The 16,515-nt window shown below is 36.2% G+C and overlaps 1 protein-coding gene across 1 annotated transcript in view; it reads left to right on the top strand.

Annotated features, from left to right (window-relative positions):
- mmp24 (matrix metallopeptidase 24) overlaps positions 1–16,515 on the top strand; it is a 36,397-nt gene that overhangs the window by 9,022 nt on the left and 10,860 nt on the right. Inside the window, exons 2-7 of the mRNA XM_055213292.2 lie at positions 7,167–7,315; positions 8,052–8,168; positions 9,547–9,851; positions 14,892–15,053; positions 15,679–15,890; positions 16,240–16,378. Coding sequence (XP_055069267.1) covers positions 7,167–7,315; positions 8,052–8,168; positions 9,547–9,851; positions 14,892–15,053; positions 15,679–15,890; positions 16,240–16,378 — 1,084 coding nt within the window. The remainder of the gene's footprint in view (positions 1–7,166; positions 7,316–8,051; positions 8,169–9,546; positions 9,852–14,891; positions 15,054–15,678; positions 15,891–16,239; positions 16,379–16,515) is intronic.

Genomic DNA, 16,515 nt, shown 5'->3' with positions numbered 1-16,515 from the left:
CTATAACAGCGAGAGATATCATGCCGGGTAAGATAAAAGCGGTCCTTTCCGACTCCGGGAACTAAATAAAGACGCTTGACACAGTTTCCTCATATAAAAGTCTAATGTGTCCTGAATGTGTCTCTTTAAGATGCCACATGCTGAGGGAGAAATTAAAAGCAAATACGCACAAGGCCGGTGAAAACCTCTTTTATACACAAATACTCCTTTAACTCTTACTGAATTAATAATTGAAACTGAATTGGACACTACTTTTGTTCGGCTAGTATCAGGTCTCCTATTCGGTGTCGTGTAAACATATTTTTTTGGAATATTTAGGAAAAAAACAAGGGGACCTCTATGAAACAGTATAACTCATGGTAAAGTATTGCGTTAGCAGTGCAAGAGGTCATGGGTTTGAACTCAGGGAACACACATGCTGATAAAAATGTTTACCTTGTAATGCACTGTAAGGGGGCGTGCACACCAAAGCTTTTTTACGCGGCTGAAATGCCCGGCAGACAGCTTTATTTCAGTCAACTGCTGTGATACTTCTGCTTTGTTTATCAGTCGTTGTTCGATGCACCGGTTGTTTGTTGTGATATTTGTCCCGCCCCTCCTTCACTGTGATTGGACGGCAGTGTGAGAGCTGACATTGACGAGCTGAGCTTTTCATCCAAAGTTGAATATTTTTCAACTTTCGCTTTCAGTACGGATAAAACTTTTTTTTAAACGCTGCGCTTCCATTGAAAACAATTGAAAACATTCGCCGGCGTAAAAGCTTCGATGTGCATGCTACTTAAGTTGCTTTTGTTAGAAGTGTCTACCAAATGCATAAATGTAAATGCAACCAAGTGATCTGTTGACCTGTTATTTATTTTACAATGAGCATTTTATCCAAAGCGACTTACAGCCCATATATTTTATCAGTATGTGTGTACCCTGGGATTGAACCTGTGACCTTTGCGTTGCTAACACAATGCTTTAAGCAACAAGAACAACCGTTTATAATGTTTGTACATTTGTACAATGCAAAATGGTTAAATATAACGCTAGTTCCTGATTTATGCTAGCTACCTTTGGTTATTCGAATTAGCTTTAATGCTAACAATGCATATAATTCAGTGACAGTGATGTTTGTTCTGTTGTGTTGCTAATCGTTGCATTTGAAAGCGTTTGATGTGTATTCTTTTGTCTTGCTATAAAGGATACAGAGACAAGCAGCATCTCTCCAGCGAGTCTTTGTGTGAACGTCTCTCCTCCCCCACTCCATCCTCTACTGTACGCTCTCATCTTCTGTCTCTCTCCATCGCCCTCCCTGTCTCTCTCCGTCTTGCTCTTTTTGTCTAGCTGTTACTTCTCTTTTATTTGCTTCATGTTTTTATTTCTATTCATTTCCTAGAACTCGATAGAACCGGTGCTACTTTGTTTTGACACTGGACATGATGGTAAAAGATGGGGAACTGGAATATGATTGATGAACTCATTTTACCCAACATGTTCAAGGACACGTGCTCACCGCCATGGTTGTACTGTATATTTTGGTACATATATGATTTTGCCATCGTTCATTTCGAACCACGACAGGGGACTTGAACTTGCACTCTTAAAAATAAAGGTGCTTAAAAGGTTCTTCATAGAAGAACCAATTTTGGTTCCTTAAAGAACCATTCAGTCAAATGCATTGACATAACATATAAGTCCTGCATAGCGCTTATTTCGCGTCTGGTATGAACCATTTTGGGGAAAAAAGTTCTTCTAATAAGGCATCATAAAGCACCTTTATCTTTAACTGTGCATTCACACCAGATGTGAATGAAGCGAATAAGTTGCTCTATTCACGTGTAGTTGGTCTTTTGAACATTTTGAGTTATCTCGCTTCATTTGCACATGAAATTTGCATCATTCGCGCATTAAATTCAGACGTGAATACACTCAATTTGCTGGCTTTAGCTAGCTTGTAGTCTCAATATCTATTTATATAGCTCAAATTGACTAAAGAGCGTTTTTTTACAACTTACCAAATTGTCCGACCTCCTTTTTATTTCTGTTTTTTATAAAAGTACGAAGATGTGTCGTACAGCTCCAGGTGTCCACATACAGCGACGATGATTTTGTCCTCCATTGTTGATACATATTTCTGCCTCCGCTCGCTACGTCATAATCATGTCACTACTAGAGCAGGTTCCTGATTGTTTTTTTCAATCCGCCCGAAACGCTCAATTTGTGCCGCGTCATTCCTGCCACCTCATTTGCGCGAATCCCGCCACAGGATGTCTATCGCGTCTTTGCATTGACTAAACATTGAAATCACTCGTGCTTAACGCTTCATTCGCGTCTGTTATGAACCATTTCGAAAAAAAGTTCTTCTAAGGCATCATAAAGCACCTTTATCTTTAACTGTGCATTCACACCAGATGCGAATGAAACGAATAAGTCCCGCTATTCGCGTGTAGTTGGTCGCTTGAACATTTTGAGTTAACTCGCTTCAATTGCGCGTGAAATTTGCATCATTCGCGCATTAAATTCAGACATGAATACAATTTGCCGGCTTTAGCTAGCTTGTAGTCTCAATATCTATTTATATAGCTCAAATTGACTAAAGAGCGTTTTTTTACAACTTACCAGATTGTCCAACCTCCTTTTTATTTCTGTTTTTTATAAAAGTACGAAGATGTGTCATACAGCTCCAGGTGTCCACATACAGCGACGAAGATCTTGTCCTCCATTGTTGATACGTATTCCTGCCTCCGCTTGCTACGTCATAATCATGTCACTACTAGAGCAGGTTCCTGATTGTTTTTTTCAACTAGCCCAAAATGCTAAATTCGCGCCGCGTCATTCGTGCCGCCTCGTTTGTGCGAATCCTGCCGCAGAATATCTAACGCGTCTTTGCATTGACTAAACATTGAAATCACTCGTGCTTAACGCTTCATTCGCGTCTGGTATGAATGGACCATAAGAGTATGTGTTGCTGTACTGTATATGTATCATAGCTCATTGTGTTGAAGTTTGTGTGCTCACCATAGTTATTGTCAAGTTTTATTTCCGCTGTTGTTTATAAAACATAAGAGAATGGAGAGACAGCCTCGAAATTTAGTGACTGACTGCCCTTACAAAATTAACCATTGTTTTATTAGAGTAAAAAAATAGTAACCATGGCTCTGATACAGTTTTGATTTGTTTTTTTTTAAATGGTCTTATTTGCACTTTTATTTATAGAATAATGGAAAGATAGGTAAATGACACAAGCCAGACTTAAACGTCCGTCCCCATCATCTGTACCCAGACGTTTATTGATTTCAGTGATGATGTGGCATGCAGAAACACAAAATACAAAAAGCCATAGATCACCTGATCAATGCTCACATAATACACACACAAGCCTGGTTTTCATTACAGATTTGTACAAAACGTTTGTAAATTGCGCATTATTTTCGAAATGTCAATAAAACTTTTGTGACATCATGGCGTTTCCATTAACCGATGTTAAGCGACTAAAACTATTTTTTTAATCGAAAGAGATGCAGGTGTGTTATCCAACCATTAGTGGGAAGGAAAGCCCCTTGTACTTGGAGTGGCCATGTATAAGTTGTTTCTGAGAGGTTATAGTACATGATTTCGCATCTGTAAAGAATGGTCATGTGACTTTTACGCACCAAAACGTGCAGTTTTTCGACATATTGCTTTCTCGATTTGCCTTAAAAAACACATTTGGAGTTTTTGCCAAATTCTGCAAGAGCCCAGTTGAATGTGATCACAATATTTCGTGCCAGTAATAATTGCAGTAAAAATGCAGTAGAGTATTCTCAATAATGCTTTGCTTGAAATATTTTAGACTATACAGACATGATTTCATAATGTTCTGTATGTTTTGACCTAAACAATAACCGTAGATATATCTGCAACAATTTACTTTTTATATGCATTTGGCAGATTCTTTTACCCATAGATAATTCAGGGTGTGATTAAATGTGTATTTATTAGTCCATAAGTTGCCTAGGAATTAAACCCATGACTTTTGTGTTGTTAGCACAATGCTCTTCCAGTTAAGCTACAGTAGTACTGTACTGTAGATGAATGTTAAAGGTGACATATTTCTTACATTATGGGATACAGATTGATGGTTGATTTGATCTGTCAGCACTCAGCAGAGAGTCGAGTGGTTTATTTGATGTGAAACACATGAAACCTTACACAGATGAGATTACTTAACAGCAGATATCATGATGAGGTAATCAGGTGCTATCTGAGATCCAGAACGTCTCACGGGGAAAGATTGTGCTCCTTCAGCGGAGTAATCCCAATGTTGTTTGACTCAGACGAACTTCTTAACCTCTTAATGTTTACACTTTTTAAGTAGCATGTAGTTGTGCGCGCATAAGTGTTATACCAAAAATAAAAAAGCCTAAAAGATTTTTAGTTTCATCTTAACACAAGTATGCCGAATGCAGGTCACAATACATTATCAGCTGCGATGTTTACTTCAGCGAGCAGCTTTAAAGATGGTAATTTCGCATTTTATGTTAAATATCTAAACTGTAGCTTACGTTAAGACAGTCTAATTCTTAAGAGATGTTTTTTTTTTAGGTTTATTCATCACTGAAAATAGAAGGTCAAGTGAAGCGCATTGCATTGTGGGATGCATTTTTCTGCACAGTGTGCTTTGTTACTGTTTGGCAAGTGTAATTCATCCTCAGGGTAGTGCACGAAAGAAATTGCATAGTGTGCACACACATACTACTTTATATACGTCATAAACAATAAAAGAATTATAGTAGTATGCCTTGAAATATTCATGACAAAACCATGAGTAAAAATTCAGAGGTCAGTACAATAATAATGTTAATTGATATGAATTACAGTATTACTATTAATTGTTGGATTGTAGTTACTTATTTTACTCAAACTCAATACCCACAAATATGTTTTAGCTGCAGTTATTCATAATCCTCAAAGGTAAATTCTCAATGACCTAAATGCAAGTTTATTTGAAAATACAATCGATCTCATACGTTTGCAGTGAAATGTGAATATTAGATATTAAACTGTACTTCACTGAAAAGAAATAAACCTCGGGCTGAAAAAAAGCTTTTTATTCACTGTTTCAGTCTTTTGTGTTCTTCAGACTTATCAAAGTCTTCACCCCCTCCTCTTCCTCGGATTGGTTGAGATGTGTATTGTTAGAGCTAGCGTTGGTTTCAGACTTCGCTGTATGCCATCCTATAATGACGGCACCAGTAACAGCGTTGGTGAATTATTTAATGGGTACGATTTCCCAGGAGGCCGTGCAGCGCTGCTGTTACCATGGAGGCTGAGCCAGTTATGTCAAAGAAGAGTGTACTAGTGTGCAGTTTGTGTTTCAGCATCTTGAATGAATATGCAAAATTATGTTGTCTTTACAGGCTCTTGCATTAAATCGATGCAAACATTAATATGCATTGTAGATATGTCAGTATGTACAAGCTTATGTTGTTTTAAAATTGTATCTTTCCGGTATTGCATGTCCTATTAGGAGTGAACTACTTCTAAATTGTCTACTAAATTTAAATAAACTTTATCCTCTCATACAGTATATATATATATATTGAATTCAGTACAGATAGATTTTACACAGTGATCAAACTATTTCTGATTTGTCTTGCTTCATGCTGTGAAGAAAGTCCCGCATTAAAATATTGATGTTGAAAATGGACCCTAAGTCATGAGCTCAATTAAAGCACTCGTCTCCTCGTCTGCACTGCTTTAAAACGAAGCCTTTGCTTACTGATTCTGCGCCGTGCCGGTCCGTAGGGAGAGATGAAAGCCGAGACTACTGAGATGATGGGAATGAGAGGATGAGGATTGGAACGTTCTACATAAGTTCAAGTTTATTTTTATTTTCTCAAACGCGTAGAGATCAAAGAGCATGTCTGAGGAACTCTAGTAGAGAAGAAATGCATATGCATACATTAAGTGAATGACCTAGAAAGCTTCTTTTAACTAGTATAGTTTGTGTTCACATGTATTTAAGACATTTTTGTGACTACCCTGCTGAAAAACCAGCATAGACCGGCATAATTCTCATGCTCGTCCATGCTGGCTTAGCTGGTGCTCACCAGCATTCCAGCAAGAACAGCATATGCTGGTGCTGATATGCTGATGACGAGCAGCTAAATCAGCACCAAACCAGCATGGGAATTCTGAAAACCAAAACACAACATATGCTGGTCTTGCTGGTATGACCAGCATGAGATGCTGCTGCTGATTCCCACCAGCTAAACCAGCACCAAACCAGCATAGGAATTATGCTGGTCTATGCTGGTGGTCACCAGCATACCAGCACCAAAACACAACATATGCTGGTCTTGCTGGTATGACCAGCATGAGATGCTGGTGCTGATGCCCACCAGCTAAACCAGCACCAAACCAGCATAGGAATTATGCTGGTAGTCACCAGCATACCAGCACCAAAACACAACAGATGCTGGTCTTGCTGGTATGACCAGCATGAGATGCTGGTGCTGATTCCCACCAGCTAAACCAGCACCAAACCAGCATAGGAATTATGCTGGTCTATGCTGGTGGTCACCAGCAAACCAGCAACAAAAAACAACATAAACATAAAAACAACAAAACAAGGGATGTATTATATCTAAATATTTTCCTCGCAGAGATGCATGTAGATTTTTTTGTTTAGATTGTTAACCCATATGATAAATACTGACTGATACTGTATATGATATATACTGTAAAACTTGGTATATACTATGGTATATACTGAGTAATGAGTTTTAGCATTCATACAAAACTCACATTTTATAAATAAATAAATAAATACATATTTTTTATTATGAAAAAATATGGGTAATAATAATTTTGTGCTCTTAATAAAAGGCCAAGATAAAGACTGTGTACTTTAATACAGCAATATCTCTCTACCCGTTTACTTGAATTGGAGTCCATTTACTTGGCTGAACACTGATCTTAACTATTGTAAAATGTGTATGTGCAAAGTAAAATTAGGGGGGAAATTTAGCAAAAAGATTTATTAGCATTAACGAACAGAATTTAAACACTGTTTGGACCAGTCCATTACTTTGCTGATTAGTGTATTGTTGTAAGATCATGCTTAGTTAAAGTAATCATGCTCAATATTGGTCTAATTAAATTTCTTCATAAACATTTCTCTCTCCACTTGTTCTCAGACGTGGCTGAAGAACTATGGCTACCTGCTCCCTCTTGACATCCGAACATCGGACCTGCGATCGGAGAAAGCCATGCAGTCTGCAGTCGCTGCCATGCAGCGGTTTTATGGCATTCCAGTAACAGGAGTCCTTGATCAAACCACCATCGAGTAAGTAACACTTACACAAAGTATACTTTACTAATATATGGGACACTGTCTGTAAAATCCAGGTTAAAGTCTGCAGTGATGATACTGCAGCAAAGTTTGATTTTTTTAGGCATTGATTTTACATTGATTTCAAACTTTGACGTGACCAATATTAAAGATAACAAGACAATTTTTCACACAGAATGTTCTTTACATAATGTAAGATGGTTTTATGTAGAAAACTAAATCGCCCAAAATTTGCTGACTTTTCACAGAATATGCAACAAGATGGGGTCTTAAGTTTACATACATCCTGCAGCTTTTCAAAATGTTTACATGACTGAATGTACAAAGTTTACGTACCCTTGATTTTTAATACTGAATTTTCTGACCTATATGATCAGTGACCTTTTTAATTATTTGTAAGTCTCTTGTTTTCATCCGAGCCACAACACTGGTCTTTAGAAAAATCCTTCATATCCTTAGTTATCGTTCTCATCTTTTGCATATTTGACCCCTATCCTGTCCAGTGAGTATGAGATTAAAATTATTTCTTATAGCTAAAGACAATTGAGAGACTCATAGACAAGTTTGTGCACCCATATCGTAACCTTGCCTACTCTATTTTGGCATGATGGCACTAAAGCAATGACTTCAAATAATTATTTTTAAGTATATAAATTATCTGCACAAACCACCATTTTAATATTCTGCTACAGACAGTTGACATCTCTTATTATCATCTGTACGCTCTAAGGTGGATGAGAAAACCTCGCTGCGGGGTTCCAGATCATCCTCACATCAGCCGACGCAGGAGAAATAAACGCTATGCCCTCACTGGACAAAAATGGAGGGACAAAAGGATCACATACAGGTAAAGTGCGCCTTATGAGTCTTAAAATCGTACGATGGATGAGTAGATGGATAGAGTTACTGAAAGCTCTACTTGATTGTGTAGGACAGAAGATCCTTCAAAAACTACATTTACTCATTATAGATCAATGACTGTGGTAGGCTATCGCAGGGAACCGATCCAAAAACCCCATATGCCTGTAACTAACTGCACCTCGCGTGATTTGATTATCTTTAATGGAGGACCCATTAGACGTCTCGCTGAAACGATCTGCTGGAGTGTATTTCCCTTTATCCTTAAGGGTGAAGAGCAGCACCAAACGCAACTACAATCTTTTTGTTTAAGCATCCAGACATAACAGCACTGATACACCAATGGCGTGTACCTCATTTCACCGTCTAGTTGGTTAACTAAAGACCCAATATAGTCCGGCTATGAGTAACCCACTTCTAGCCAAAATAAACTTGAATTTGAATGTCGTTTTTGTCAAAATAACTTGCGAGAGATGCATGATGCATGCAAAACCAAATGAATTACAAACAATAGCATTGCAAGATCTTTTATACATGCAATGCATTGCTGTTGGCCTAAACATTTAACTATTGACATGATATGCAAACATTTGCTTTTCGCTTGTTAATTAAATGCGATTTTCTCACTTGCGTGTGCCTGCGGTTCTGTGTCATATGCGACCATCTGCTTGTGCCTTTAGCGTTTGACCTGGTTTAACTTTTGCCCCATATTCAAGGAAATTTTTTTATGCAGATTAATTCTTATGTAACAGCACAGTAGTGTGCACTCAACTGCATTCAATTCAGTTTACTCGATAGCTAATTCATATAAAAGTCAATGCAACTGTGCCGGCTATTGTAACAGAGAAACGTCTAAAAAAAAATAAGGAAAAGTGACTACTGTGCTTTTAAAAGAACAGATTTTACATGTAGTACCTATTAAACAAGGTCATAAAATATTCACACGTAATGGTGCCAACAACCAAGTAGACTGCGCGTCGACATATTGCAATAATGCTGCAGGTGAACCGAGTTCAAGTCTCGGTTCCCAACTCCTAGTTTCATGTCATCTCTTTACTGTCCTATCTAATAAAAGCTATAAAGACCCAAAAAGTTTTATGTATAATATTATAAGTATGATAATTTGCTAAAAACTCAACTCAAGGTCCGGTGCAAATCTCATTCCCTTCTCTCTGCCCTATTCTGTCCTATCATAATGAAGGCATTTAAAGTCCATATACTGTATATAACTTAAAAGACTCAAACATTAGGACATGTATCTGTTTGCTATTTAATGTCAGTTGCCCATATACTACTGTGTATAGTTATCAGATATATTATACATTTTGATATTTCATTCACATTCTCTCTCATCTTCTTGTTTCCAGCATACATAATTTCACACCTAAAGTTGGGGAGAAAGACACGCAGAGGGCGATACGTCAAGCCTTCGACGTCTGGCAGACCGTAACCCCGCTGACCTTTCAGGAAGTTGCTTATTCGGAGATCAAAAACGAGGGTAAAGAGGCCGATATCATGATCTTTTTCGCCTCTGGTTTTCACGGTGACAGTTCCCCCTTCGACGGAGAGGGAGGTTTTTTAGCGCATGCCTATTTCCCCGGTCCTGGTATCGGCGGAGACACACACTTTGACTCAGATGAGCCGTGGACGTTAGGAAACTCCAATCATGACGGTGAGTGTAGCGCTGTACTGAATATAACAATGCTTTGTATAATGCTGCGTACACACCAAACGTGAAAACTTTGCATTTCTCGCTCTAGATTACGTGTGGGATTTAACTTCGTCGCATGCAAATTTTTCGCTTGAGTTCAACTTGCGCAAAGACGCATTTGAGCCAGTGTTTTCGCTGCAATCACGCTGCCCGATTTATGTCATTCGCATCGTCCAACTAGTTTGCGTCTATTTGCCTCCTTGCATTGACTTTGTATGTAACCTACTTGCGCAAATAGTTGAAGTCACGTTTGATGTGTACGCACCATTACAGTTAGCTTTTAACTTTGTGTCATGCTAATTTTTAGCTCGAGTCTTAAAATCATACGATGGATGAGTAGATGGATAGAGTTACTGAAACCTCTACTTGATTTGGTGCATACACAAGAAAATGGGAAGCTTTGCATTTCTCGCTCTAGATTAGATTTAACTTCGTCACATGCAAATTTTTTGCTTGAGTTCAACTTGCGTGAAGACGCATTTTAGCCAGTGTTTTTTACTGCAATCACGCTGCCCGATTCGCATTAGTCGCATGGTCCCACAAGTTTGCGTCTATTTGCGTCTTTGCATTGACTTTGTATGTAACCTACTCGCGCAAATAGTTGAAGTCGCGTTTGATGTGTACGCACCATTACAGTTAGCTTTTCTATGCTGCGTACACACCAAATGTGAAACATTGCGTTTCTCGCTCTAGATTATTCACGGTATTTAACTTTGTGTCATGCAAATTTTTTGCTTGAGTTGAATATTTTTAACTTGCACTAAAGACGCGTTCTAGGCAGAACAGTGCACATTTTCGCGGCAATCACGCCACCCAATTCGCGTCATTCACATGGCCCCACGCAAGTTAGCATCTATTTGCGTCTTTGCATTGACTTTGTATGTAAATCGTGCAAATAGCCTTTTATATGATCATTGCTGTTATGCTGCGTACACACCAAACGCGAAACATTGATTTTCTCACTCTAGATTACTTAAGGTATTTAACTTTGTGTCATGCAAATTTTTCGCTTGAGTTGAATATGTTTAACTTGCACAAAAGTTGTGTATTCATGGCAATCACCCCACCCAATTAGCCTCATTCGCATCGCCCCACGCAACTTTGCATATATTCACGTCTTTGCATTGACTTTGTCTGTAACCTACTTGCGCAAATCGTTGAATTCGCATTTAGTGTGTAGGCCCCATAAGAATGATTAAAGTCCACGTAAAGCATGTTCTGAGCCAAATTTTTATGTTTAATGATGAATATACATATGTGATAAATACATAAAGAGAAACTGAAAGAAACAACAAAACAGTAAGATGGTGTAGATGCAAATCTGAAGGAGTCTTTGTGATGGTAAAGCAGAATAGAACTGAGGAACATCTGTACCACAGAGGAAATGAGAAGAGACAACCCTTTACCAGCATCAGTTCTTCATACGCCGTTATCTTTACCCGGGTGCTGCACTGTCAGCAGTTTATGTGCACGCTTTATAGATCACACAATCTGTACCTCCTTCACGTACGCACATTCATCCCTACACACCATATCTACCCCCAAATGTAACTTGTTTACAGCAAACCTTTTCAAACGGTATTTGCATTTATGGCGTAGGTTGTGTATTTCATTTACTTTGAATGACATCAGGGGACACACTGTAACTTATACTGAAAGAGACAAGATGCGAAATAGATGGAAAATGAATAGTGTATGATGAGAGATTAAGAGGGATGCAAGTTATGATTTGGCCAAGAAAGTAAAAGCAAGGGTATCGGTCAGTAAATAAAATGTACTTTGGACTCCAAAATCAGTTTATTTTTGTGATTCGAGTGATGTAGTGTCACGTCTCTTTGTTTGTGAACATGTGAGACGTGACTGAGTCATGTTATGGTAATAGCTCAGATTCACAGCCAATGCACAAAATGTCCTTTTGCATGTATTCTGTACAAGCAGTGCTTTTCACACGGGTGCAGTGTATTGGTTCGAAAAGAAAATACAGGGCAAATTGATACAAAATGTTCCTTTTGTTAGCTTGTATTCATGCATAACTTTTACATTTGTATACCGATTATTGGGTAACACTTTATAATAATATTGTATTTGTTAACATTAGTTAATGCAGTAGCTAACATGAACTAACATTGATCAATACTTCTGCAGCATTTATTAATCTTAGTTAATGTTAATTTCAGCATTTACTTATACATTTTTAAAATTAAAAGCTTTAACATAAGTTAATGCACAATGAACTAACATGAACAACTGGCATTAACTAACATTAACAAATATTAATTAATGCTGATTAACTGTACTTCTCATTGTTAGTTCATCTTGATAGCTAATGCGTTTACTTAACATTTAGGTCTGTGTAAAGTCATTTCAGAGAATTGTTTGTAAACACATTATAAATGTTAGAAATGTATTGCTGAAACCAGTGGATTATAATATTTCCCGAATAAAGTCAATATAACAAGAATAAAGTCATAATATTTTGGGAATAAAGTCGTAATATTTTGGAAATAAAGTCAATATAATGAGAATAAAGTCATAATATTTTGGGATATAAAGTCGTAATATTTCGCGAATAAAGTAAAAATAACGAGAATAAAGTCATAATATTTTGGGATATAAAGTCGTAATATTTCGCAAATAAAGTCAATATAACGAGAATAGGGTCATAATATTTTGGGATATAAAGTCGTAATATTTCGTGAATAAAGTCAATATAACGAGAATAAAGTCATAATATTTTTGGATATAAAGTCGTAATATTTTGGCAATAAAGTCAATATAACGAGAATAAATTCATAATATTTTGGGAATAAAGTCGTAATATTTTGGAAATAAAGTCAATATAATGAGAATAAAGTCATAATATTTTGGGATATAAAGTCGTAATATTTCGCGAATAAAGTAAAAATAACGAGAATAAAGTCATAATATTTTGGGATATAAAGTCGTAATATTTAAAGTCAATATAACGAAAATAGGGTCATAATATTTTGGGATATAAAGTCGTAATATTTTGCGAATAAAGTCAATATAACGAGAATAAAGTCATAATATTTTGGGATATAAAGTCGTAATATTTTGGGAATAAAGTCAATATAACCAGAATAAAGTTATAATATTTTGGGATGTAAAGTCATAATATTTTGCGAATATAGTCAATATAACAAGAATAAAGTCATAATATTTTGGGATATAAAGTCGTAATATTTCGCGAACGAATACAATATAACGAGAATAAAGTCATAATATTTTGGGAATAAAGTCGTAATATTTTGGGAATAAAGTCAATATAACCAGAATAAAGTCATAATATTTTGGGAATAAAGACAATATAACGAGAATAAAGTCATAATATTTTGGGAATAAAGTCGTAATATTTTGGGAATAAAGTCAATATAACGAGAATAAAGTCATAATATTTTGGGATATAAAGTCGTAATATTTTGGGAATAAAGTCAATATAACCAGAATAAAGTTATAATATTTTGGGATATAAAGTCGTACAATTTCGCAAATAAAGTCAATATAACGAGAATAAAGTCATAATATTTTGGGAATAAAGTCGTAATATTTTGGGAATAAAGTCAATATAACGAGAATAAAGTCATAATATTTTGGGATATAAAGTCGTAATATTTTGGGAATAAAGTCAATATAACCAGAATAAAGTTATAATATTTTGGGATATAAAGTCGTACAATTTCGCAAATAAAGTCAATATAACGAGAATAAAGTCATAATATTTTGGGAATAAAGTCGTAATATTTTGGGAATGAAGACAATATAACGAGAATAAAGTCATAATATTTTGGGAATAAAGTCGTAATATTTTGGGAATAAAGTCAATATAACGAGAATAAAGTCATAATATTTTGGGAATAAAGTCGTAATATTTTGGGAATAAAGTCAATATAACGAGAATAAAGTTATAATATTTTGGGATATAAAGTCGTAAAATTTCGCAAATAAAGTCAATATAACGAGAATAAAGTCATAATATTTTGCGAATAAAGTCAATATAACGAGAATAAAGTCATAATATTTTGGGATATAAAGTCGTAATATTTTGCGAATAAAGTCAATATAACAAGAATAAAGTCATAATATTTTGGGATATAAAGTCGTAATATTTCGCGAATAAAGTCAATATAACGAGAATAAAGTCATAATATTTTGGGAATAAAGTTGTAATATTTTAGGAATAAAGACAATATAACGAGAATAAAGTCATAATATTTTGGGAATAAAGTCGTAATATTTTGGGAATAAAGTCAATATAACGAGAATAAAGTTTTAAAAAATTATCGCGAACATCCATTCAGGTTGTAGGGGAGAATCCTGCCTATTTTTCCAAAATTTTGATAATTTATTTTATTTACTTGCCGTTTTTTATCATTTAAATTTGGCTGGGTGGTAAATGACGCGTTTTTCTCTGGTGTGACAAACTGACAACAGATTTAATATCGGACTTTACACATACATTAACAAATACAACCTTATTGTAAAGTGTTATCGATTACGATTATTGACTTGTATGTACGTGCAAATGAGAAAAAGGACAAGAATGCCTTAGCCATGCAAATTTTAGTTTTTTTTTACTGACCCTCATGTTGTTTTAAACCTTTTTTTGAGCATAAGAGAGAAATTTAGCTGAATCCCATACTGTAGGTGCTCTATGGCATCATATTAATACTACAAAAGATGAAACTCATGTATTGTACTCTAGTTCCTCTGAGGTCAAAGCGTCAATGACAGAATAAACGCCTTTACTCTCTGCTGATTCAGTCCTATATGAAATCCACTATCCGTGTCTGTTTTTAATTAAATGCTATTTAATTTATAGAGGAAAAATATTCAGAGCCCCAGGCTTTGCATATAAAATTCTGCTGCTCACACATTCACACGTGGCAAGCCGCTACAGTGTTTGCTTGAATAACATGAACTTTTATTTCTGAATAATTCATGGATGACAAAAGGATTTGAACTTTAAACTTTATCTTACAGGCAATGACCTTTTTCTGGTGGCGGTACATGAGTTAGGACACGCGCTGGGTCTGGAGCATTCCAACGATCCCAGTGCCATCATGGCTCCTTTCTACCAGTACATGGAGACGCACAACTTCAAGCTGCCTCTGGACGATTTACAGGGCATCCAGAAAATCTATGGTACAATAACTTTTATTGTTTTAAGTGACTTAGATTGTGGATATTTCATCAATTGTGCTTAAAATGTAAGAAAGAAATATAATGCAAAGTGTACAAATGTATTTCAGGACCAAGTTGATGCAAATCTAATCAAATGTAGCAATAACAGACATTACCAGACTGTACTGTAGTAACTCAATTTAGTATTCAAGTGCTGCCTGACTGTCAAACGCTCAGATGCATTTGTGAAGATATAAAAACAGTTTGCGATTTCTTAAATAAATGTTAACAAATGAGATGTAACGGATTTGTGTCAAAATGTCGGATATATGCATTAGGCCTTGCCTTGTAAATGGAGCATTGATTAATATTAATCATACAACAATACTGAGAGCGAAACCACTCAGTGCTCCTAATTCTTCATTTTTATTGCTCATTTTTAATAAAAATGAAGTATGTTTACTTATTAAGAACCACTTGCCATTGTTGTCATTTGTTTTAATTATAGCAATACTGAGCTCTTTGAATAAACGATTATAATTATTATTAGCCGCGGCATTTCAGGAAATCATGAATATTTTTCGCATTTGTTTAATCCTGAAACAGGATCGATGGTAGATTAAAACGAGTGTGATGTTTTCCGCAGGTATACCTACAGCCATGCTGGAGCCCACCCGTCCTCTTCCCACTTTACCTGCACGACGAACACACTCCACCTCAGACAAAAAACATGACCGGCATTCCCGCCCCGCTCGCCCGCCCACCGGAGAACGCCCATCCGGTAACGGCAAACCCAACATCTGTGATGGCAACTTTAACACGGTGGCCTTCTTTCGCCGGGAGATGTTTGTTTTTAAGGTAAATTGCTTTGTTTTACTATGTAAAGTTTGGTATAATAACTTGATATGTGGTATTGACGATGCATCAATATGCTGTATATGTAAGGAATAATTGAATTATTCGAAAATAATGCACATCCAAGGTGGTAATGTAGCACGGCACGAAGACTTATACTATATGTTTATACAATACAAGGTCGTTCAAGTCAAATCAGAACTCTTTGTCTCCTCGTCTTCGTGACTCTATAGATTTGGCTTGAATGACCCTCTTAAGTATATACAACTGATTAACATACATTAAACGTAAGTTTAAGCAACTGTGATGTTTTGGATTTTTGTAGTGATCCAAATAATCTTTTCCATTGTAGGATCGCTGGTTCTGGCGTTTACGAAACAACAAGGTTCAGGAAGGCTATCCCATGCTGATTGAGCAGTTCTGGAAAGGTCTTCCTCCCCGCATTGACGCTGCTTATGAGAGATCAGATGGCAAATTTGTATTCTTTAAAGGTAAAATTGTGGCATACAGTTTGATTTATGAATTTACATTTACGCATTTTAGAGACGCTTTTATCCAAAGGGATGTCCAAGTATGCATTTTATCAGTATGAGTGTTTAACGGGATATGAACATATCTCTGCCAACTG

The sequence above is a fragment of the Misgurnus anguillicaudatus genome, chromosome 8 (assembly GCF_027580225.2).
Source record: "Misgurnus anguillicaudatus chromosome 8, ASM2758022v2, whole genome shotgun sequence".
In the NCBI taxonomy this organism is placed as follows: domain Eukaryota; kingdom Metazoa; phylum Chordata; class Actinopteri; order Cypriniformes; family Cobitidae; genus Misgurnus; species Misgurnus anguillicaudatus.
Note: the sequence above shows the minus strand (reverse complement) of the source record. Positions and strands in the feature narration are given on the sequence as shown.